This window comes from Phaethon aethereus (genome assembly GCF_964289735.1).
Source record: "Phaethon aethereus genome assembly, chromosome: 1".
Lineage (NCBI taxonomy): Eukaryota > Metazoa > Chordata > Aves > Phaethontiformes > Phaethontidae > Phaethon > Phaethon aethereus.
Window position 1 is genome coordinate 65,564,418 of NC_138575.1, and position 24,861 is coordinate 65,589,278.

The window sequence follows — 24,861 nt, forward strand, 5'->3', positions numbered from 1 at the left end:
CCACTTCAGATAGTACTGCAAACAGCTCTTGTCGCTTTAATTTTTTTCATAATTTTTTTTATCCTCCTACTAGGACCTACAGTCGGTAACTTCTACTACACAGAGAGTGCATTACCAGGTAAGATAAGCTTTCCCGTTAGCATCAGAACAAAAAGGGGCTTAACAATGTGGACTGCACTCTTTGCATTTGAACCCAGGTTTTCTTTTTGTTAGATACCCATATGTTAGATGAATTTCTGATTGTCATTTACGCTCAAATGTTGGAAGTTCATTTTGCTTTCCCTTGGACAATCCTTTTCCTTGCAAATCTTATGGCATCATCTTTAAAATTAACACAGCATGATGATGCAAGCAGTATTGCAATAGCAGTGCCTTGCATATTGAAATGAATGAGAGAATGTAGAGCAAATGACAAAAGTAAAATTGTTTCTCTACCTGAGAAACTGAACAATAACATGTTATATTGCATAGCTGTAGTACTGAAGTCTATCACTGAGAAAAAAAGTGTGCTAGCAGGCCTAACTCTTAACAATTTTGTGCACCACAGCCATCAACCGCTAGTTTAACATAATCTTCAGAGTAGTTTCTTAATCTGTCCTGGGCACAAATGTGTCTTTTGCTTATGACAAGCAGGTTCTGGTTTTAGGTGGCTAGTTTTTAAAATTGGTCTCTTTGTGCATTTTGCAACTTTACTGTACAATTTATGGTACAAGAACTTGGCTTTACAGTGGGAAGTATTGTTCGAGAATGGGTATTTCTCTCATTAAAATAACCACGGTGTTAAATTGGGAGTAAACTAACTCTATTGACTCCTGAGCTGATCTGACATTAGTGCAGAGACTTAACACAAACCATGGCCAGCTGAGACAGCACCTAGGATCACAAGACAAGTTTGCGTGCTGTTGATAGCCTTTTCCTGGATTTAACAATGCAAGTCTTGTTGGGATCAACAGGAATGAGTTCACTGAGAAAACATGCAGAGATCCAGCTGACAGGAACCCATTGTGGTGAAACTGCAGATAATTTCTTGGGGTTTCATGATTACCTGGGTGATACAGAATTCTAGTTTGGCCAGAATGCCTGTAAATATGTTGAATGCAGGAAGACATTAAGAAAAAATGCAATTTGGCATGTTTTCCTGGAGTTGCCTTCTTCATATCAGTTCATGGTTTGTTTCAGCATTTCCCTTTCCAATTTTAACCTCGTATTTTTGACATTTGTATCAATCATTGCCCTGGAACTGAGTTTTAGAGCAGTGTTAGTGTCTAGCAAATTGGCTAATAAAACAGCATGTATTATTCTGTTCCACTCATTATAAATTATCCTAAGTGGCTGCTGACTGCTCCATGTGTAGGAAACTGCCTGAGGTAAATGAAGAACTAAATCTGCGTATATGGAGAGGGCCAAAAGAGAGGATGAAATGTTGGAAATCAGCCCCATATTTGGCTCTAACCTCTGCAGTCATAGCAGTATATAAATTAATTGCCTAGCCATCTCTTCTAGTGCATATCAGTGTGAAATCCCTAACATGCTATCAATTTTTTATGGTGGTACATTTTGAATGCACCCCCTCTGTGTTTTGTCTTCAGTACTTGTTTATCCTCGATTCTTCAAATATTGGTTTATTCTCAGCGGGTCATTTCTGCAAACTGTCGTCTTAGGTTAATTTGAGGTTTGTTCCATGATTGTTGGTATCCCTCTACATACTGCAGAGAGGAGAAAAAGCAGGGAATAAAAGGCACAAATAAGGTGCTTGAGTTGATGGATCTGTCTTCTTAACTCACTAATAAGGTGCCACAGGTACTTTTAGGTTTCATAAATGCAGTCCTCTTGTGTGATTCCTCTGCGGCTCAAAACATGGGGAGTCAGCAGAAACAACATCAGCAAGCCCAGGTGCAAATGAGAAAAATGATGTCAAGGTTGTTTTTCCACTGTTTTGTTTCTCTAATGAGTTTAATGCTTATAAAATATCCTTCTCATGGGTCTGAGACTTCCCAAGCTAGTTCTGCAGTTGAACTGTAATGAAGTCTTGGAAAGAGCATATCACAATATGCAGTTTGTGACTTGAATTTACATTTACCAGCATTATACTTATCTTCATTTTCCCAGCATTATATACTGTGCTAGGTTGATGAATTTTTACTCATGTCTCCTCTTTGTATCATTTACCTTTTTAGTATGCCCTGTTATCTTTGGATGTTTTATTCCTTTTGTCCTTTGTATTCCAATCCTCAAGTTTCTGCAAGCAGTGGGCTAAATATTAAAACATAAAACTTTGTGGGAGTAAATACATCCACAATAGCAAACCCAGTGGATTTCAGAAAGCCTTTGACTCTCACACATACACTTCAGTTGTGCTACAAGCAAACCTAAGCACCCCACAACTCCATAAGCCCATATTAGAGAAGGACATAGGTGTATTTTAAATCTGATGCTTAAACCACTGAGACATGTCATTTGGTCCCCATGGGCTGAAATAGTTCACTTTATGGAATGTTATGTTGTCGTTGCCTTCACCTCTCCTGTAATGCACAGAAGTTGGAGACAAAATCTATATATGAGAACAAGGTTTATGGGATCAAGTGAAATCCTTGAGTCTAAATATTGGAGAGAATTGAGGCTGTTTCATTTTTATCAGGGAGGCTATAGGTGCAGGTATCATGCATCAGTAGATATATATGTATATATATCTTTTTTTAGTCAAGAAAAATCTGTAAGTTTCTGTAGTGACATTTCGGACAAGATCTGCTGCCAGGACTGTAGCCAAACACTAGGGCACTGAGGAGACAACAGATGAGTTGTCTGGAATGTCTTTGCTTTTCTGTCCTGGATAACCAGAAAGGAAAGGCAATAATAGATGGTTCCAGTCAGTCACAGAGGCAGAAGCTAATAAGATGGACCTTGCAAAAGCTGCCATGATACCAAATGAAATTAATAACATTTGGAGCAGCATCATGCCAGGCACTGACATTCATTCACTTGACTAAACAATGAGTGTTCATCAAAATCCAAAATGCTAATAGTCATCAGAGCAGCTTGAAAACACTGCCTAGTGCATGCAGGCACCCTGCTGGCCAGGAACTTGGGGAAGCCAAGAACTTGTGCATATCTATACAACCTCATCTTTTCTTAGGTGGCAGAAAAAGTGTCAGATACCTTTATGTAAATCAAAGAGCAACGTCTGCCTCTTAACTTATGAGGACATTATTTGCTCTGTAGTCAAAAAAATTGCTTTATCCAGTCAGACTGAAAAGACAGCTTCCTTCAGCATTCTTTGAGATTTTCCCCAGATTGAAGAAAGCAAACTGCTTCTTCCCCAAGGTCTTACTGGCACATGTCTGGGCAGCCTGGGGAATTGAACTGATGAAACTCCCACTTTCCTGTCAATATATTCTTTATGTTTTTCTTAACTTTTTCTCACACATGGCTACTCAGATAAGAAGTATTTTAGAAATATGTCAGATTTGCACAACAGTAAGATAAATTGCTGGGAATCTATTACTTCTAGGTTTTCTTAGTGATATAACACTAGGCAGAAAAAGCAGAGGAAAATATATAGGAAACTGCAAACCTTTGAATGTTCCAGATTTGTTTGATAGACTCTAAACTTTCTTTTTAACTCTGTGTTGGTGTTTCTGCACTTTTCCTCTTCTTGTATACAAAGCAACTTGGCTTTCCTCCTTCAAATTATGCACATGATGCCAGATGCCTGAGGGAATGGTGGGGTTTGTGTCACTTGGACTCTCACTTAGGCTGTGTGCCTTTCAAAAAGGTCTTCTGTAGTTCAGGCTGGAGTGATGGATTTCTGTGTTAAGCTAGGTGTTAGGTGTTCAGAGGCCTGTTGTCCCTTCTGGCTGAAAACCCATGATTGTTTGAAATCTCTTTTTGCAACTTGGTCTTTCAGCCAGCCTTTACTTTCTGGTGCTGGACCTTCAAACGACGACTCACCTGATATAGCTATACAATTCCCAATACAAAAATTGTTTGTCCTGCATCCTACCATCAGGAAAGGTGCTGGGCTCCTGTGTGATATTCTGAGAAGTCCCAGTGAGATATCATTGTATCCTAGTCTGTTTTCACCAATCTATGCCCATGTTATGAATATATGTGCATATATATTATTCACATTCTGTGCTTTTCCATGCTCAGCAATACTTTTCTCAAAGGTACCTTTCCTCCCCATTGCTTCTACTTTTTCTTTCCTTGCCTTAGGATTTGGTATACCACTCTGTAGTCTGTTGTCTGAAGGAGGAGTAAAGTTTAAACTTGAGCCAGTATGTGCCTGAATTTTCATCATTTGCAGATGTGCTGATTTTACTGCTTAAGATGTAAATAAGGATAGTCTGGCTCTATACAAATTTGGGGTGTGTGCCCAAGATCCATTCTGTTGTGTTATGTCCTGTGCAAATCTATTTGTATTTAAACGTGTTCCAGTGGCTTTAGGAAGTTGGCTGGCCATCCACTGGCAGCATGGAGCAGAGCCATGACCACCCTCTGCTTTCTGAGATCCCTTTTGCCTCCCCAGTTCAGTGAGAGCTGAAAAAGCAAGGGACAGCCTGTTTGACTTTTTGGTGAGTACAGGTCAGGAAGAAGTCCTTCATTTCTCCCCAGTCATTTGGTTGGGTTCCTGAAATAACCTCTGCCAGCTCCCAAGGAACAGGCCTTTTTAGCCAGAGAAGGAAGATGTTGATGTAGGATGTCTGCTTGGCTGGTGGTGGTCACCAGGTCTGCACTCTCTGTATTCTGGGTGCAGAAAATAACACTTTTCTTACCCTGATGTGCATTTGGGACATACCAGGGACAGGCAAAGTGGGCAATTACTTTGAGTGGCAGATCGGTAGATTATGGAAAGTGTGTAAAAATACTGAGCTAGAATAAGGGAAGGTGACAGGCACACAAGAAACAAACAGAGTAACTGGAGTTCATGGTTGTTTTGTGTTACTGATGTGTATCTTTGGCCTTTTATTTCACTCTTCTTTGTTCCTGTGTCCCCACAAATAAGGGCAGGAGGGTGGCTGTAGACAGCTGAGAGAGCTGGTTTTGATGCAAAGCTTTTTGGTATTGCTGAGCTGAAGGGAAGAAGATAGCCGAGGATGTGGCTGAAACTAACTGTGTCAGTTTATTCTCTTCTATATTACAGTCAAACCCTGATGTCAGTGAGGAGCAAATCCAGTGGGCTATGTAGGTTTTGCATATTGTGCAATGTCAGTAGAGCAAAAAGAAAAAAAAAAAAACAAACCAGATTCTAGAAAATAGTCTTTTTTAGAGAAAAAAAAATGTTATTTTTTTATGTCACTTCCCTGCCCTATCCAGGACCAAGAAAGCTCTTTCCCCAGAGTACTTTCTGTTCAGAGGCTCTCTCCTAGATGGTGCTTCCTAGATGGTAAGTACCTGTCCCTTCTCTTTTGCCTAGCATGCTGCTTGCTTCTGGTATGCATGTGAAGGATAACACATCCAAGAATATTACCATGGAGGGGTAACTGTTCCTTCTTGTTACACTGAGCAGGTAAAAAAGGGAGCTGGGTGTACCCCTTCCCCCTCTGAAAAATGAAACAGGCCCTTCATCTATCATTTAAAATGTCTGCCGTAGCTTTGTCACCCCAAGGGGGCATGTTCTTCTAAGGGTGGTTGGAGGTTTAGTTTATTAGTGTCTCTGCAGTGATGAGCAGCTCTTACTGGCAGTGCCTGGACTTGCTGGTTGTGGCAAGATGCTGCTGCTGGTAGGGCTGCGTTCTTCACTCTGGTTTCTCTTTAAGTACTACAGTGTTTAGTTGACAGAAATATACCTCCCTTTCCTTATAAGACTGCACTTCATGTAACTCCCTGGAGAGTTGCACTTGTATTCGACCCAGACTTTGTCAAAGCAGACAGCTTATCTGGGCTTTACATCAGGCTCCAGACCACTGGAATCAGCAGCTAAAATGGGTGGCATCTGCTTTTGCAAAAGTTTCAGCATGTGGGGACTGAAATTTTTATTGTTCTAAACAAAAACAATTTCTCCTTGACAATTTCTAATCAACCTTCCTTGTCTCTCATTAGGGAAATTGAGTAAAAACATGTTGGGTTTTGGAGAAAACTGGGTGGGTAGATGCATTCAGTTTTTGTCTTTAGGGATTTGATATTCCCTTGCAGTGCCAAAACCTACAATGCTACATCACTGTGCTTTGTGTCAAAACTCCAGAATGAACGAATCTGATTTCACTAGCCAAACTAAATGCAAAGGATAAACAAAAAAGTCCTATCTATCTGATGAAACACATTGTAGGTGACTGCTAAACACTAAACACTGCTGGGTTTAGTGACAGAAATTATTTGACAGTGACATGGTTCATATTAGGTGCTTTATTTAGTGAATTTCCCCTATTTTCATGAGTTTTTCATGAGTAACATAAATTTTCTTTGAGCGTATTGGTAATTCAGGGTGAATATCTGTGGCCATGCATTTGATTTACAAAGAGCTCCCAAGCATGTTATTGTTCTTTAGATTCAAAATTGGAATTAATCCTATTAGACCTATCAATTTCATGATACGCTTGCTATACTCTCATTGGAACAATGCAGGTTTTTCTGTCACATTTTTAATGTAGTCATTTCTTCTTATAAGAAGAATCCACTTTATAGGTTTTTAAAATATTTATTTCAAGTTAATAATTTCAGTGAATATTGTTTTGTTAAACCTCATGTTTAAATTCACCATTTAATGGGGTAGGAATAGGGACATAATGAATGAATCGGATTATGTTCTCGTGAAACCGCTGTGACTTCACTGACACAGATGTTGTCTTACGTGCTGGTGATTTTAGCTCAGCTCATCTTGTCCATGCAGTTCTGCTCAGACCATTTTCTTCAATGCAGCTCTGTTGTTTGTCTTGCAGCAACTTCTGCTGATCGTTTTTACCGCATTGACAGATCTCAGGTAAATCTTTATTCAGTTACCATTTCTATAGATTTTTTTAAAAGCTATCTCAAATGCAGCTTAAAATGAATTATCTGCCATTCCTCCGGTGTATTCTAAAATGCTACTGATGTCTCATGAAAAGTAGAGAAAAAATTCTGGGCCATTTTTTTGGTTGATGTAATTCACATCATTTCATTGAAGTTTTATATCTGCTGACCATCTGTCCTTCAGTTTATCACCAATCTGATGTACAAGTCAGAATTTTCTACATTTGTCATCCTTATCAAGTCTTACTAAGGGCATCTGTGTGACACCAGAGTATTTCACTTTATCTTTTTGCTGATGCTTTTAGTCACCAGAGGTCCTGATCCTCTGTGTGTGACGTGGAATAGCTATGGAAATTAAGGTGATGGTACGAGTTGAGAATTATGAACAGAGCTATGTCAAATATTCCCCAGGAACCCCGAAACAGCATGTAGTTCTGTTGGATTCAAACTTCTAGTATAGATTTCAGACAATCTGAACAGATTTTCTGAAAGACACTTGGAAAATTTTGTAGAGCTTTTGGTGTTCCTGATTTGTAGCCAGAACAGGCCAATTAGTGGCTCAGCATTAAGTGCAAACTGTTGATTTCACACAGTGGTCATTTGTATCTGGTCCCCTTGAGAACTGTGTAAGGTCTTTCTGAATCACATGAACATATGACTGTTCTAGCAAAAGCAGCTGGTGGTTTAGTTCAGGCAGAAGGAGCGGTGGCCTTAGTTCAGAGGTCCCAGGTTCAGTGTCTGCAGGTAGCCACCACGGGGCTTCTTTGCACACAGTCACATAAGTGCTTTGACGAAGCTGTACACTAGCATTTGGAAAGCAAGGGTGAAGAAGATGCTGCTATGGGTTAAACTGGGCAATGTGACTCTGTTTGGCTTATTCTGCATTTCTTGAATACTTGACTCTGTACAAACCGTCATCTTTCCCTCCTACTCCTTTGTTTCTGGGGGGAAAAGATCAATACTGTGTGATGGTCCCAGTGCACAAACAGTGGGCAGTTTCCTGCCCGTTTGCCTACATAGACAGGCCTACTCACATTCGGTGTTTTTGGAAGGACAATAAGGCTTCTGGGTCAGTAATAAGAAAGAGGGACTGAGAAAGAGAGCTTTGGTAATGGAGTTATGAAACCAGGATGTACAAGCAATGGAGGTCTGGGACAGTACGCCAGATGTTGGGTGTTGGTCCTCCTTTCGAAATGGAAACCTTGGCTTCTTGGGGAGACCTCCAGTTTTCGTTGGAATGACACAGTCACTGAAGAGCAGCTTGTGAATGTGAAGGTTGCTGGTTGTGAATATTGTTTGGCTTGAAATTGATGAAGTATTTACTGGTGACTTTGGTGGCTTGGGTTTTAGTTTGTTTGTGTGTGTGAGTGTGAGTGTGTGCGTGCACGTAAATAAATACACAGACAGAGTCCCATGAGCACCCAGCTTTCATACAGCCAGCTGGGTGCTCTGAGAGACCAGTGATGCTGCAGGTTCATTATTCGCTCCTTGTATCACTCCAACAGGAACATTTGCACTTTGTGACAGAAATTTCGCAGGACGAGATTTTTATTCTGGACCCAGAGCTGGTAATGTCACAGCAGGCGGGGACGCCACCAGGAATGCCTGATCTGGTAGTGGAGCAGGCCTCTGGGTGAGTGGTGCTGGGATCTGGCCTTCAGCAGCCGTGTTAGAGCTGGGCATCTCTTTTCTGGTCCCCTTTTCTGAAGGACTGGGAGATGGGGGGGGCAGATCCTAGGTGGGGAGCTGGGGACAGGATCAGAAGCAGCCATGGTAATGACAGAAGGACAATGGAATAACATCTACTCCCTTAGGCTCACAGCAGGACTAATGGACTTCAGCACCTTTCAACCCCCTCGCACCCCCTGACTGTATCTTCCCCACCATAAATCTGACCGATCTAGTTACAAACCCCATCTCTGCATGGTCAGGGCTCTGATACCACTGTACAAGGCCCTGAAGCCCTTTGTGCCTAAGAACGGTGGTGAAGTGTCTCTGTTTCTTCTCATCCTCTGGGCAGAAATGATCCTATTCATCTTTAGGAGCAGCCTCGTACTCATAGTGAATTAAGCCAATTTAGCTTGCTATGAGCTGAAAAATGCTGAGAGCTGGCAAGCATAAGAGAGCTTCAAAGCGGAGCATGCGAGCGAATTTCTGAGGGGTCAATGCCTTTCTCTTCCTTCTTCCCTCCCTAGAATATCAGATCGGTGGAACCCTGCGATTCGAAAGCGGATGCTGAGTGACAGCGGCCTTGGCAAGATTTCCCCGCACTACGAGGTACCTGACAAACAAAAGGACACCAGCCAGACACATATGCTGCAGTAAGAGCCCTCTGCATTTCTCTGCTTGATGATGCACTGTCACCGCCACCACAGGCAACTCCTAGTGGCTTCTTTAAACTTAACAGATTGTGCTGACGTGCTGAAATTACAGAAGTCCTTTTGCTTTTTCCCTTTTGCTCCTCCCTTCTGTTTCTTCCTCTTTCTCCATTATTATATGTTCTTGTCTTTGTTGTTTTCTCTGCGGCACCCTGCACTCTTCATAAACCTAGATTCAAGTTTCCAAAAGTAAATACATTATTTCGGATGCCTGAAGTTCCAGCTAAGGGAACCTTCATGGCAACTGGTTATGGAACGACCGAAGAACTCACCCTTAAGGTAGCTCTGATGCAATGTGACAAAGGATAAGCCTCTACAATTGCTGCTTATTTTCAAAGATATAGGCAATAGTTTTCATATAATCTTGAAACAGATATACCATTGTTTGTGTAGGATGTCTAAACAGTGTTTTTGTTGCTGATAATTCCCTCATGTAAGAGGTTTCTACCACTGCAATCCCGTTTGCTGTGTTCAGGTTTGTGTAAGAGCATATCTTATTCTTCTTGCCTATTTTAGTAGTTTGCAGCTTTTTGGTCCTTTCACAAGTTTTCAAAACCAGCAATAGATCCATAATTGCTACCCAAGCTTAGATGGGAGGGACCTGTTTGAACTCTGCTGCTGGCTTTGAAAAATTCTAGTGCTTTGGGGTTGTTTTTTCCCCTCAAGTACACAATGCATAATTGTGTACATCACTTCTCCTTTTTGTTTCTAGTGCTACTATATCAGGATCCCTATGGACAGCTTTTAAAACTCAGTATAGAAAAATTAGAAATAGCGACCATGTGGTCCTTGTTTCACTTTGTCTTTCTGTCTCGGATGTGTGTGGAACGAGGCTGCAAGGTTCCTGCTGAGTACAGCTCCAGGGCAGATGCAGTGTGGATGGGAGGCTGTGTAGCCATGTGGCTGCAAACTGGAAACCTTCCAGCAAACTGGAAACTGTTGATGTGAGGAGCAGAATGTCATGGTAAGAAAGGGTGATCTGGGTAGCACTGCCAGGAAGCACTCATTTGGTTTTCTCCCATTACCCTGAGGGATTCTGGATCAGTTCTTGGTTTTGGGTTTTCTCCCAATACCCTGAGGGATTCTGGACCAGTTCTTGCTTTTGTGCTCTTTGCCATGCAAAGGATGGTGGATTGCGCTGCAGTTTTCCACGGACCAGAATGGCAGGGCCTGAAATTTGGGGCTTGTGAAGCTGGGAGAAAAATGATGCTTAGACACTTTTAAGCAGTGTGGAGAGATGGTAACAACACGTGGACTAACTTCACAGAATCACAGAATCACTGAGGTTGGAAAGGACCTTCAAGATCATCAAGTCCAACCATTAATCCAGCGCCACCATGTCCCCTAAACCATGTCCTGAAGCGCCACATCCACACGTTTTTTGAACACTTCCAGAGATGGCGACTCCACCACCTCCCTGGGCAGCCTGTTCCAATGCCTGACCACTCTCTCAGTAAAGACATTTTTCCTAATATCCAATCTAAACCTCCCCTGGCGCAACTTGAGGCCATTTCCTCTCATCCTATCACTAGTTACTTGGCAGAAGAGACCAATACCCTCATCGCCACAACCCCCTTTCAGGTAGTTGTAGAGAGCGATAAGGTCTCCTCTCAGTCTCCTCTTCTCCAGACTAAACAACCCCAGTTCCCTCAGCCGCTCCTCATAAGACTTGTGCTCCAGACTCCTCACCAGCTTTGTTGCCCTTCTCTGGACACGCTCCAGCACTTCAACATCCTTCTTGTAGTGAGGGGCCCAAAACTGAACACAGGATTCGAGGTGCGGCCTCACCAGTGCCGAGTACAGGGGCACAATCACTTCCCTACTCCTGCTGGCCACACTATTCCTGATACAGGCCAGGACACTGTTGGCCTTCTTGGCCACCTGGGCACACTGCTGGCTCATGTTCAGCCGGCTGTCAACCAGCACCCCCAGGTCCCTTTCCGCCGGGCTGCTCTCCAGCCACTCCTCCCTAAGCCTGTAGCGTTGCATGGGGTTGTTGTGGCCAAAGTGCAGGACCCTGCACTTGGCCTTATTAAACCTCATACAGTTGACCTCTGCCCATCGATCCAGCCTGTCCAGATCCCTCTGCAGAGCCCTCCTACCCTCCAGCACATCAACACTCCCACCCAACTTGGTGTCATCTGCAAACTTACTGAGGGAGCACTCAATTCCCTCATCCAGATCATCAATAAAGATATTGAACAAGACTGGCCCCAGAACTGAGCCCCGGGGGAACACCGCTTGTGACTGGCCACGAGCCGGATTTAACGCCATTCACCACAACTCTCTGGGCTCGGCCATCCAGCCAGTTCCTCACCCAGGGAAGAATAAACCTGTCTAAGCCACGAGCCGCCAGTTTCTCCAGAAGAATGCCGTGGGAGACACTGTCAAAGGCTTTACTAAAGTCCAGGTAGACGGTCCTTCAGGACTGTCTCCCAAGGGACTCTCTCAATCAGTGACCTGAACAGGCCAAACTTCTAATTGATAAGAGGAATGATTTTTTTTTACATCAGTGTGACTGGAAATGTTTGCTTAGCTGGAACAATTATATTTGTCTGGTAGATTTATTAATTATAAGCAAAGTCAGTAGTATTGCCCAGAGTGAAATATACCTGTCACTGCGTACTATGAGGAACTGTTTCCTTTATAGCTTCTCTGAACTTTAACTGTTTTGGCTGAAATTTTTCAAGGTAAGACTCAGTCCTTGACTGATTCTTTCTCTTTTTCTTTTAGTTAAAACTTTAACTAATTTGTCAGTTGTTTCTGAAGACAAGATTTGTGGGAAATGTGTTGCTTTAAATGACCTTCTTTAAAATAAATAAATCCAGCAGTTGTTTCCTGAGATGTTTTAGTGCTGGTAGAGGAATGAACTTCACTGGAATGAAGTTCTGGATGCTTGGCATTCAGTAAAGTGTCATCATAACACAGGGAAGATGGCTTTTGCTGTCTTGAGAAAAACACCCCTGAGTTTGCCCTAGTGATGAGATTGTTCATGTTGGAGACTCCTCAGATTCAGGAGCTTTACTTTCAGAAGTTTCTGTCTGCACGTGCTCACGGAGGAGTTATGCCCCTCTGTGCTTAATCCTGGCTGCAGGCCTGCCCACCAGGCTAAGGGAAGGGGGGCTGCGCTTCTCACCAGCTGATCTCCAGTAGCAAGGAGAAAAGGGAAGCAGCAGTCACGGCCAAGTGGAGATGGGTGTATGGACGAACAGGGAAAAGAGGTTGCAGGAGCCAAAAGAGTAGAAGCAAAAAAGGAGTGTGTGCAGGAACTTGGAGAGCAGGGTTAGGGGATGGGAGCTGGCACCTAGGAGCACAGGGGACATACAGATATCTGGGAAATCAGAATGGGAATAACGAAGAGGAGGAGAACACGGGGTGCAGAGAGGTAAGAGGTGAGTGAGACAGGTTAGGGGCATGGGGGAAGGGTCTGTGGCTGTTTCTCTCCAGAGTCTGGAGTTCTGAACTGATGCAGATTATTCATTATACTGGTGGGCAAGCTCTGAAGTATGTTTATGCACTGCCTCATTTGCTGCCAAGTTGGAAGTTGTGTAGTAAATGATTGCAGTGGAGGAAACAAGATATTACTACAGTTAAGGCAGTTGAATGCTGCTCTGGAGGACTGGCTTCTCCCCCCAGTTTCCCTGACAGAATTTCTGAATGATGCAGATTTACAACAAACTTTTCACAAATGGCCGGTAACAATAGGCTCCTCATTCTATGCATGTCCACTGTGAAGTAGGATGGGTTCCTGGGATGCCATTACAAAGAGATTAAATTTTAAAGAGAACGAAGGGCTGGAAACTGACAAACAGGCTTTCTGTGTGCCTCAGGTTGTATTATTAAAATTAATGGAAAGTTTGTGCCTTCATTCCTTCTAACTCTCATTTGCCCAGCTGCAGAATACAGATAATATTGCAACCTCACCTTAGAGGAGCACAGTGAGGGTAAACTTTGTGATCACAAGGAATTTGGATACTATGGGGAGACTGTCAGAGATGCTTAGGAGAAAATTAATCATTTTACATTCTGTGCACAGTTTTGGTAGTGTGGAATAAATAAATCTTGAGACTGTTCACTGCATATATAAATACAAAAGGATATCAAGCAGGTCTCTACTTAAACAATGAGGTAAGAGTCCAGTAGAAGAAAGTAGGAGGTGTCAACGTGATTAAAGGTTGTCAAAATGCTTGGGTGCAACAGGGCTGGAGTATGATGCTCAGATGACATGAGCTCTGGCATTTCGAAGCTTCTAGATGCTTGACTTTGCAATCTAAAAAATCTTTCTAACTTAGCACTTTAAACAAAAACTTAGAAAACACTATTATATTTTGGCAGCTGAAGTAGCTCACAGGTACTTTGCAGAGGTTTGTCCCGTAAGAAATTATTTTTCAAATGAAATTTGCTGAAAGGATTTTAGCAAAATTCCCAAAAAGCAATATGGTAGACCATGGATGGGACAATTCCTCCTGTACATGGAGTTCTCATGGATCTTTTAAGAGTCTCCAGTGTTTCACAGCTAGTCCAAAATACTGTACAGCACTTCAAGCTCACAGTACAATATCCTGTAGCCTGTCACTAGGGCAAGTGACAGAGGACTTGCTGTGAGAGAAACTGTCATCAGTTGAACCACTGCGGCTGTTTTCTCAATGGTCATTTTTCTTCCAAACAGGGGTTGGGAGTGACCCTCCTCAGCTGTTAGGAGTAAATTAGACCATAGCTGGTCATCGTATGGCTGCAGGCTGCTTAGAGTGTCTCTGGCATCACTATATATACACATATATATGTGTATGTATATGTACATATATAACCTCTTTAAGATGAAGTAATTATTTCTGAGAAGTGAGGAGTGTAGCTAAAAAGACAAAGTATGCAAATAGATCCCTTAAATTACTTCAATCAATGAAAGCAGAGAAGAGACTATGTGAACTAAAAATTTTGATGTTTGGTCTTGGTTTTGATCACAAGTGCTTGGGGTAAAGAATGATTTGAATGTAATGGTTTTGGGGCAGAGGTCTTTCTGAGTGAAAATTATATATGCTTTGGTTTTTAATTAAATTAACTTCATGTTAGTTAATTTTCAAGTGGCATTTGATTAGATAGTATTTCATGTTTTGCTCCCTTTCTGATGGCACTTTGATGTGTGACCTGTGTGTGGAGTGGGCAGGACATGAAACAGCATCTTGATGCAGTAACCAGTAGCTGGGGCAGATTGTAGCTTAACAGGAACATCAAATTAGTGTGAACGGTGCATACAAAAAAGAATGGGAAGACAGTTACTTGGACTACTGGTGCTTGTATTCTGGGCTGACTCCATTGAAACATGTAAGTGGCCTCTTCCTTTGAACATGAGGGAGTCTATCATCCTGTTTTATCCTATGATCAAATGCAGTGAGATGGGGGTGACCATCCCTGATAGCCTGCTGTAAACATTCATTGCTGGCCATGTATTTCTCTTCCCAGTTACATGTTTGTCACCCTGTTATGTGATAAGAGCTGGAAAACTACATAAAATAAACCCCACAATAGCATACAAAAATGAAAGGGTGCCTATACCGTGGTATAGGTTTAGTTTACCAAGTTTTAATTGAAGTCATTAATTTTTCTGTTTAACTGTTTGGGACAGTAACAACCACTCTTCTAGCATCTGGCCAGCTGTGATGGTAATGTGTTTCCAAAGCTGCTAGAAGCATTGTCTGAATCGACTGCATGGCTCATGAAGGGTGGGTGAAGGTTGGCCAAAATGCCATCTGGTCCTGTCAGGGAGAGGAAGAAACAGTGCCTGTAGGGGCTGGGAGGTAGCTGCGGCCCTTTACGCTAAATAGACATTAATTAGCTTGTAATACCACCGAGGCACTGCTTTATGAGGCAATAATAACCTAGTTCCTGAGACGTAAGAAGAAAAAGGCTGAATGCCAAATGTTTTAACTCAGCCACAAGGATCAGATCATTGCCCAGGAAATCAGTGTGACAATACAGATGTTACAAGGTGGTTTGGGTTTTGTTTTTTTTTGAAAGAGAAATCTTTGTGCGGTACAAGGTGAGAAGAGCATCAGGGATGCAAGTTTGCATGTAGAAAGGAGAAGGAATGCTCATCTAGTGAGAGTTAAGAAAATATAAAGAGGTCCCTCTTAGGATTTGAACACACTGGGCAGGAGCTCCCTAGTGATAGTGAACCTTTAAAGTTTTGAAAGTTGATGAAGACTTGAAAAACTCAAGTGTTTCCCTAAAACTGTTGCATTGGAAGACTCAGCAGCTTTTAAATAGGTGGAGTAGTCTGCCCTAGTGTGTTTTGATAGCAAAATCTGAACTAGTTTTCTGGTTCAGATTTAGTTCAAGCCTCATTTATAAGATTAAGCCACAAAAGTGATGTGTGTCTGTTTACACCTGTACAAATTACTTTCCATTGTTTAAAATCCCAGATGAGGCTCCGTAAGTACTGATTTCTTTCAAGCATATAAATTTGAGTGAAGGTGTAGATCGCCATCTCACCTTCACTGTACACTCCTGTGTAGTCCTTATAATCAAATTAGAGCATCACAAAATGCATTGTCTGTTTATGCTTGACACTCCTTTTTCTTCTGTTGTCTTAGATGCTTTTACAAATAGCTCATAAGGCACCACTCTTAACAACCTTAAAGTGGAGCATGAGAAAGGTTTGCCGAAAGCAGTTCTCCACCTCTCTCTAGGAAAGTGATATTAAAAAGGAGTAAGTGTTAGTGAAAAAAGATGTTAGTGAAAGGAAAGATGTAGACTCAAAAAAGAGGAAAAGTGATGTAAAGAAAACTGAGAATCATTCAGGGAAAGGTAAACATGGGTTAAATAGGGAAAGTCCTTTGAAGAAAGAAAAAAAAAATAGAGCAAATGGATAAGAAATTGTTTTGAGGGAAAGCAAGTTCCCTGAGTGAGACTGAGTGGGAAAAACTGATGCATCTCAGTGTGGGGTCTGGTCCTGTATTTGGAAAGCTCTCACTATTGTCAGTGCGATGCAGTCACAATACTTAAAATCTTGTGCACATTCCAGATAGAAGCTACAATTTATCCACCATTAGGAAATATTTTCTTCAGTTGCTGCTCCCCATTTCTGGACACTTTCTTGACAAAGGTGGCACCTGTCAATTTTTTTTTTTTTTTACGCTCTAGTGCCCAGATGTGGTAAATAATGAACTTCATGTACTTTATATTCCCGTTGTGAATATTAATTCTCTCCATATACTTCGAGATTTTAGCTACCTTCATTGGTCTTGGAGATTTTCAGTGGGGAAAAAGGAATAATTATTGGTTTGCTTTGGAATTCTACCTTGAAGATATGTGCCTGTGGTTCTGAAAAGATATATTTCTGCCCTTTCTTATTCCCTTAAAAACTTACAATGTAACAATGAAAATGTAGCAGAATTTTGGCATTGCTTGAGTAATTTGTCTAGAAGCTTCATTTCTTGCCATCCAGAAAAAAAATTTAGCCTGACAAACAATAGGAAGGCTCTTAAAAATGGTGGAATTTGGCTGACAAAAAGGAGCGTGTTTTCTCTGTAAGATCCCTATGTTTTTAAAATCAAACCCTTCCAGACATAGTTTGAATCTCTTATTTTCTCTGTGTAGTCAGTTCAGAACAGAGCTACTCAAAAACAGGATAGTTATTTTTGTTTTGCGGTGCAATCATTGAATACAAGAACAATCTGGAGACTGTAGCACTGCAGACAGAAACACTTCCCAGTGAAATTCATGCTCTTATCAGATTGACAGCAAAGAAAAATTTTGTTTAGTGCCCAGTGCTGCTTTGCAGCCTGTGGGATTTCAAAAGTTTTTTTAAGGACAGCTACTGCTGCTGGTATCTGTTTACTATTTGGAAGCTAATTTGAGTGTCCAGCGTTTACAGATTTTCTAGAAGAAGCTTTCTTTTTCCTTCTGGAGCTGCTTCTACAGCAACCTTAAGTACAGCTGTAGATACAGAATATATAAGAATTTGTCAAACACTTTGTCATGAAACTGGAAATAAGAGCTTTACCTGGACAAACATTAATTCCCAAGTTAGTTTTGAGCCTCTCCCACATTGTCACTTAATCCACATCCACTTTCCCCAAGCAATGTTTCTAATCTTAGTGATGTTCATCCCTGTCGTAGCCAGGAGAAGGGACTCCCAGACATGTCTGATTAGTAGACACAGCTTGACTCAACTGCAGAAAAAAGGAGCACAGTTTGGAGAGGAAAACAATGCTAAAATCACAGGGGATGGAGACAAAATATAATTTCAAAGACTGGCCCGCATGAGACACACATATCCAGTCGGTATATGTGAGGTAAACATAAGAACAGCTGTTCTCAACTCAGAATTCAAGAGGCCTTGTGTTACTTCAGCTGTGTTGGTACAATCTCAGAGATGGTTCTGGGCATGGGAAGATCCTGAAATTTTGCTCTGATGTCTGAAGATACAGAAGCAGAACGAGGGAAAGTGTTTCCACATACAGTCCCTGCTATGTCAGGGGGTGAGCCATGGCTCTACGGTGATTGCACCCACCAGACGTGAGGGACCTTTGCAAAGAGCGAGAATCAGATTGTTCTGGAAACTGTTTAACATGAACTTGCAGCAACTTGTGTGTCACTTTTAAGTGATTGAATATACAGAAAAACTGTTTTAATCACCTCTTCCCCTGTTAATTAGTAGTATTTTTATGTCACTACTGACAAAGTTTGGGCTTATCTACAGAGAACTGAGGTGTTGAAAAATCATGGTTTTTACTTACTAAAATTTCTGCAGCAGTCATTAGTATTTGATCCTTAACATATCATTCTGGAAAACCCTTTCCCAGTAATTCTGAGCTTTAAGACATCATCTTTTGCTTCTGCTCTTGTTAACTATAATTGGAAAAGGAAGAAATCAGAATTTTTCTTTAGATTTGCATGTGTATGGCCTTATTTGTGTACATGAGTGCAATGCAAAAAGTGTTTGTTTTCTTCCAGAATTAAGTCTCCAGCCTTTGCTGTTGAGGTGCTGAATTGCTAAGGGGTTTTGACAATAGTAGGCACATCTGATGAGGTGGGTTTGTGTTTCTGCCCCTTCAACATGTGGCGGAAAGAGAGTACCTCCTGTACCGCATCCTGTAGGATGTTTTTTTTCTCATCAGTACTTATTACCAAATAGTTTTATTATTCAGAATGTAGCTCCACAGATTGGATTGGGTGGGATTTTAGCTTCCTCATTTCTCACCCACCTGCCCCTGAGCCCTCAGAATGAGGGCTCTTAATGATTTTTGTAACATCTCAACACCTGATGCACAACTGAGGAAATTCATGCTGCTGACAAATTATTTTGGCAGACAGTGACATGCAAAACACTCCCACACACCATGAGACTACAAATTGCCTTCTTTAGAGAGATCTTGCTTCTTGATTGGCATCCTGCTTTCCAAAATGGAAATGCAAGTAGTCCAGCTCTGCTCTTCTCCTTGGGGTGATTTCAAGAAAAAGAATACTTACATGCGTGACAAAGGGACCTACCTAACCGGATGTTGAAAAAGTCAACTACCACCTAGTTTGAAAATTCTTTCTGAATAGTTCCAGTAGATAAGGGGATGAAAAAGAGTTTTCCAAGTGGAATGTAAGGTTTTTTTGCTGGCATGTGTTTAAAGAGTGAAATTGATGTTGGCAGAGTACAGATAGCTGGGTGCCTTGGTTTTAAGTTGTTTACCGTAACAGCTATAAACCTGCTTTCCACTCTCTGGCTGATAGCCAAGGCCAAAGCAGTGGAGTTCACTCTTTTTGCTCTTTTCTTGTTACAACTCTTTCTTTATCCTTTTTTTTCCCTTTGCTTCCACCCTTGCTTACTTTAGCCTTTGGATTGAGAAGCAGAATCTGTGCTGAGAAGTAAAGCAGCTCTGCAGCAAAGAAGGCAGGGGAACATATCAAGATAGTCACTTCTCATACCCTTGCTTTCCATTTGGCTGGGTAAAAGGAAATGATATTTGATAATTTGATCTTTAGGGCCTACTGCTTTCCTGCAAGCGTCAGGCATGCGGTAACTGCATCTGGCAAGAGAAGGGAGCTGATGATGCCACTGTAGAATGTGAATATTCCTCTATTCAGCTTTGTGGTGTGGAAACAGCAGATCTATGGCCCCCAGTGACATTAAAGACACTGGAAGAGGGGCTAGCTGGGTTTACTGAGGTGATACAGGATGATTGACAGAAAGAAAGCCTGTATTCTTCTGGACTTGCTTTAAGCACCTCTATAAATATAGGGTGAATATCCTCCAGCACGGCAGGCTTCCAGTCCAATAAAAGTTGGAAAAGAAGTGAACCTTGTAGTTTTAGGTATTATGTATGTTCTGCATTTGTGTGTACTTGTTACTTATTTGTACGCATTGAAGTAAGGAAAAAAAAAATCCCAAAGCACTCCTAGTTTTCTGAGCATTGCACAGGAATAGCAAGCCTGTGTCCATGTGCTCTGTCCCTGCCATAAGGAGCTGCCATCTGCTTGGAGAGGAGACCGTTTCTTAATGTGCTCTCGCTCAGTATCAAGCTGTCTCATCAAAGCCAGAACTAATAAGCTTCAGGGCATGGGTATGAAATACAGTTCTGTACATATGTAACATGCACGTTGAAATACATAGCGTGGCCAAGCCTTCACACTAGGACATCTCATAATATGCATTTAGACTGTATTTGTTGATACGCCATTCATATTCTTAAGTTCTGGTTTAGCAGGTTTGAAAAGAGAATAGAAATGTAGTTTGGTAAAATAACTGCTCTAGACTATCGCACAGAAGTACTACTTTGCCTGAGTTAACAGTGTTAAACACGAAAATGTCAAACCTTTGATAACTTTGTCTAATTCTTCAGATATCTGCATGTTCAGATTTCTGCTGTGGCTGGAAACTGGAAAGTGTCAAAATACTGTGCAACAAAAAGCTAGAGGCAAAGCATAGTCATGTGAAAATGGGTCATCTTTTGAGGTTTGCAATTTAGTATTTTAGACCCACAAAGTTCAGTGTTTGGATGAGGCTGGGAGCCACAATTTGACAGGACCCTTTGCTTGACTCCTTGAAAGAAAAATGAGGTTTTTTACTAGGGCTGCTTGAAAAAAACCTTTGTGGAGGTGTGCATGGAAGAGGTTTGTTTCTTCTGGAAAATGTTACTTAAAACAGAAAGTACCTCTGAAGGTGGGCTGGGTTTACTGTGCTTGAGTAGGGAAGAGATTCTCCGGTTCACCTGGGAACTACTGAGGTTCCAGGTTCTCCAGGCACGTTCTCCAGGCTGTGCGTCTTGGCATGGCTGCTCTGCAGGGAGCTGCCCTTGCTCTTCCATGTCTACAATGCATGTCCTAGTGCCCTGGCCGTGGGCTTACATGTCAGGGTGTACTGTCTCTTCTTAAAAGAAGGTACTGTCTCTTCTTAAAATGCCTGCCAAAGGATTTCTGGGGTGAGAGGAGAAACTTCAGAAAGCTTAATAACATTCAAATGGGGAGGGAGAAAAGTTGTCCCTGCTTCCATGCTGCTCCTCTGTGCTGTGAAAGGAGCACTAAAACCCACAGCTTTGTCTCGCTAGATAAGACTGAGCGGACTGTTCTGGCACAGAGGTCTGTGCAAGGGAGGGAAATACATGAGGAGCAGGGCCATAACACAGAGCCTTGCTGAGGTTCCTGGCAGTGTTGATGCCCATGGGCAAGCAGGGACAGATGGACCTGGCTAAATTATGCCAAGAGCTGAAATCAGAGAGACAGAGCTGGCTTGGAGCCAGTGTAACCCTGACTCCTAGATTCTTGTTTCTGTGCCAGGTGTCTAAAAGTGCAGCACAAGACCGTATCTGAAACTCCCATTACAAGTTTTAGTCTTCATTAATTACTCTATAGCAGGGGTGTAAAAAGCTCAGCAATTCTGCTCTGCCTAGGATTATAGAAGGACCTGTGTGTTATGCACATTAACTGAGGTGATTTTTTGTTTTTGAAAGATGGCAAGCGAGGATTGGTTAGTGCTTAACACTTGTGAAAATCAGGCCAATTATTTATGAACAGAATTGCAAGAAACTGTTTCTGAGGAATTCATGTGTTCAGTCTCTCTTCTCCCAAAACCACTAAAGGCTATTTATCAGGAGTGACTGGTTTGCTTTGTGATACCAAACACACCACTTAGGGTAACTTCTAGATTGTTTAGAAACCCAAACTGGCCTAAGATTATTTGGGTGGTGTTTTGAGATACTAAGCAGCTGATGTGCTTCATCTCCATCTAGCCTTAGGGCCAAGTGAGCATGTGACTTCTGAATCAGAGTATATCTGATGTGCTTGCAGTGTGGCTGTCATGGCTTTGTGGTTGCCAAAATAATTCCTTTCTCTGGCTTAAATAAAAAGTTGAAGACATAGCAAAATGATCTCTGCGTTAATCTTTTCCTGGAAAAAGTAAAAGTACACAGATCTGTTGTTGAGAAAAGAGGTCAGATGATTTGTTACCTGATTGCACCTATCATCTTTTTTTGATTTTCACGTTGGTGTTAAAGCAGTGCATATACCCAGCCCCTTTAGTTCCTGTCCCGGGTCTTTTTAATAGAGAGCAGTTTCAAATAGCATCCAATCCCTTGACCTCCAGTCTGTTGTTTCAGCAAAGTATAACATAGTGTGGCTAGATCTCTCTTTATTCCTTTTAGGGTTAGAGCCACAGCAGCTACTGCCTTTCCTTTGCCTTTGGCTCCCCAGATTTGTCATGCAATGGACAGGTAGGTCAGTCAGGATTTAAAGATTTAGTTAAAATCTGGAAGTGGAAGAATAACATTTCAAAGAAAATTGGATCAAATCTTTTAATCTTCAAAATGAATGTATTACATTTCCCTGAGATACTTTGGTGTCATGCAGTGATAAGAGAAAAAGAGGTCAAGTATTAAAAAAACTCCAAACCAACAAGCAACACACGATCACCCTACAGAGATATTACTGGTCATTTGGAAATACCTTCTTTTTCAAGGAAATAGGAAGCCAGCTTTCTTAGGTCATGTTTTGACCTTGATTCCAAGGTAGAATTGTCTTTTTCAAGATGAACGTGTTAGAACACCTCTCTCTGTTCTTCTGCTTCTTTTTTAACCAAGGTTAAGCACGTTTGGGTTTACAGCTGATTTTGCAATAAAATCTTTTATTCCCTTGTTAAGCAGCAATTCCCAGGCAAGTCCTCTGGGTGTCAGTACAACTTCAGGTACAGCTGCATTGTGGCGTTCCCAGCCTTCCTTCAAAACATTCTACAGTGGACAGAGAAATGGTAAGAGAGAAAGAGTTAGACAGTAATGAGAAAAGATATGGAACAATATAAGGGACACAGACATGCCTGAGACACAGCAAGGGATACATGTGAGTTGCCCTTGTTTTCCTAAGAAGCACCAAGCTACATTCCTGTATGTTGGACTTGTGAACAGCCCGAGGCAATGGTTTACGCGCAGGTAAAGACTGAGGCTGTCGAAGGAAGTTACAGAGATGCTAGAAAATGTACAGATCTTTGCTTTTAGCAGAATTAGAAAAAATTAGGCTCTGCAGATTGTCATTACAGATTAACAGGACATGACTGATTGGGTTTCTGCAAAATAATAAGTAACTTGAATAGACTTTTTTTAGATTCAGGGAGCATTGCTGGTCAACATTTTCCCACATGTGTGAGACAGTAGGGCCATTGTCCATGAAAAATATTTCAGAGGAAAGAATGGCAGAAAAGTTGGAATAATAAAAGTAGAAAGCTTTGTAGAGAGACTTATAGAATTGCAGAAAAAATTAGGTTGGGAAGGACCTCTGAAGGTCATCTAATCCAAACCCTTGCTCAAAATAGGTCCAGTTTGATGAAGTTGTCGAGAGTCTTGTCCATATGAGTTTTGAATACCTGCAAAGCTGGACATTCAACAGTCTCTCTGTACAGCCTATTCCCCTATTTAGTCATCCACACGGTGAAAAAATCTTTCCTAATATACAGTCTGAATTTCTCACATCCTAACTTGTGACTGTGGCTTCTCTTCCTCCTCTTTCTTCAAGCAGACTCTGGCTCAGTCTTCTTTATACCTTCCCATTAGGTAGCTGAAGGCAGCAGTAACCCTGAGCCTTCTCTTCTTGCTGAATGAACCCAGCTCCCTCAACCTCTCCTCATATGTCTCTCCCCATATGCATGCCCTCACCATCTCTGTGGCCCTTTGTGGAACTCAGTCCAGTTTCTCAGTGTCCGTCTTGTTCTCAAGTCTCACAAGTACTGGGTAGAGGGTAAAAATCACTTCCATCTACCTTATGGCTGTGCTCTTGCAAATACAGCCCACTGTGTCATTGGCCTTTGCTGTCACAGGGAACTCTGCTGACTGATGTTCAACTTGTACTCCTCTAACAATCTGCACCTTTTCTGCAAAGCTGTTTTCCAGCTGTTGGGCCCACAGCCTGTCTTGTTGCATGCATTTATTCCTCCTGAGGTGCAGGACTTGGCATTTGCTTTTGTTGAACTTGCTAGGTTGTTGCTAGCCCACTTCTTGCCTGTCACTGAATTTGCAATGTATAGGGTCAAAGCAGAAGTGTGGGGAGGTTCTCAGTAATTCTTAGGATTTTATTTTTTGCCAAGTGCCATGGCAGAAGATGGTGATGCCCAGGCTGAGCATTATCTTTAACTTTTATTGGGCACCTCCAAGTAGGAGATGCTGAGGGACCAGGAGAGCAAGCAGTTCCTCCTTTCTGCTGGTATGATACAAGGCACTTTCTGCAGCTGGGGCTGCAGGGGACTCGCCAGTCCCAGAAGTGTTGATGCAGATAGATTACTGAATGAGGGTGTTTCCTCATGTTTATTTTAAAAATACTTTATGCTCTAAAAATATTCTTTGATTACAATCAGAGAATATATGAATAAATCCCAATAGGAATGCGACTTTCGGTTCTGAAGAGATGTACACACAAAATGAGAAAAAATGGGTTTAACCTGAAAGCTCTTTCCCTCCTCTTTTCACTGGCAGATCTTGTCAGACTGAATTAGAAAGTTTGCAGAAATACATTGCTTAAGCAGGGGAAAAGGGGAATGGTCATAAAAGCTAGCAGAATTGCTGCACGCAAATTGTTATTTGGCCTTTAAATTGTAAATGGCTGGTTTTAAATAGGCCTGGTGCAGATGGTTTCTGCTACAGGTTTATTGATTAAAATAGCTGCTTTACATCAGCCCCGGGTTTGTTTCTCCAGAGGCTTTTGTCTTCATGAATAATGTACCCATTTGCTGAAATTTTGTTAGAATTCATCTGCTGGAGGCTGGCTGTATTTCTCTAGGATCCTAAGCCTCAAATGACTAGGCTCAAAATTGTGACAGTCCCTGCCCTTCCCTCCTTAGAAATGAATATTCCCTCTTCCACCCTTCCAGTGCTGAATAAATCTAGTGCTTGCACATTGGAGAGTGCACTTGGAAACAGCTGTGAGTGTTTGGCTCTTTGGGGAAGGCTTGTATGATACTGAAAGCTGTCTTGGCTATACTGGGGATTAGCTTTTTGCCAGCAGTTGATCCAAAGCCTGTAAGAGTGAGTGGAAAAATTCTGGTGAGCTTTGGATCAGGCCGTTAACTCTG

General features: G+C 41.8%; 1 protein-coding gene across 2 annotated transcripts in view; it reads left to right on the forward strand.

Moving 5' to 3' along the window:
- Positions 1-24,861, forward strand: part of DGKI (diacylglycerol kinase iota) — a 117,716-nt gene that overhangs the window by 58,048 nt on the left and 34,807 nt on the right. For both annotated transcript variants that reach the window (XM_082008548.1, XM_082008547.1), the window contains 5 exons: positions 74-118; positions 5,314-5,383; positions 6,876-6,916; positions 8,451-8,578; positions 9,141-9,266. In XM_082008548.1, coding sequence (XP_081864674.1) covers positions 74-118; positions 5,314-5,383; positions 6,876-6,916; positions 8,451-8,578; positions 9,141-9,266 — 410 coding nt within the window. The remainder of the gene's footprint in view (positions 1-73; positions 119-5,313; positions 5,384-6,875; positions 6,917-8,450; positions 8,579-9,140; positions 9,267-24,861) is intronic.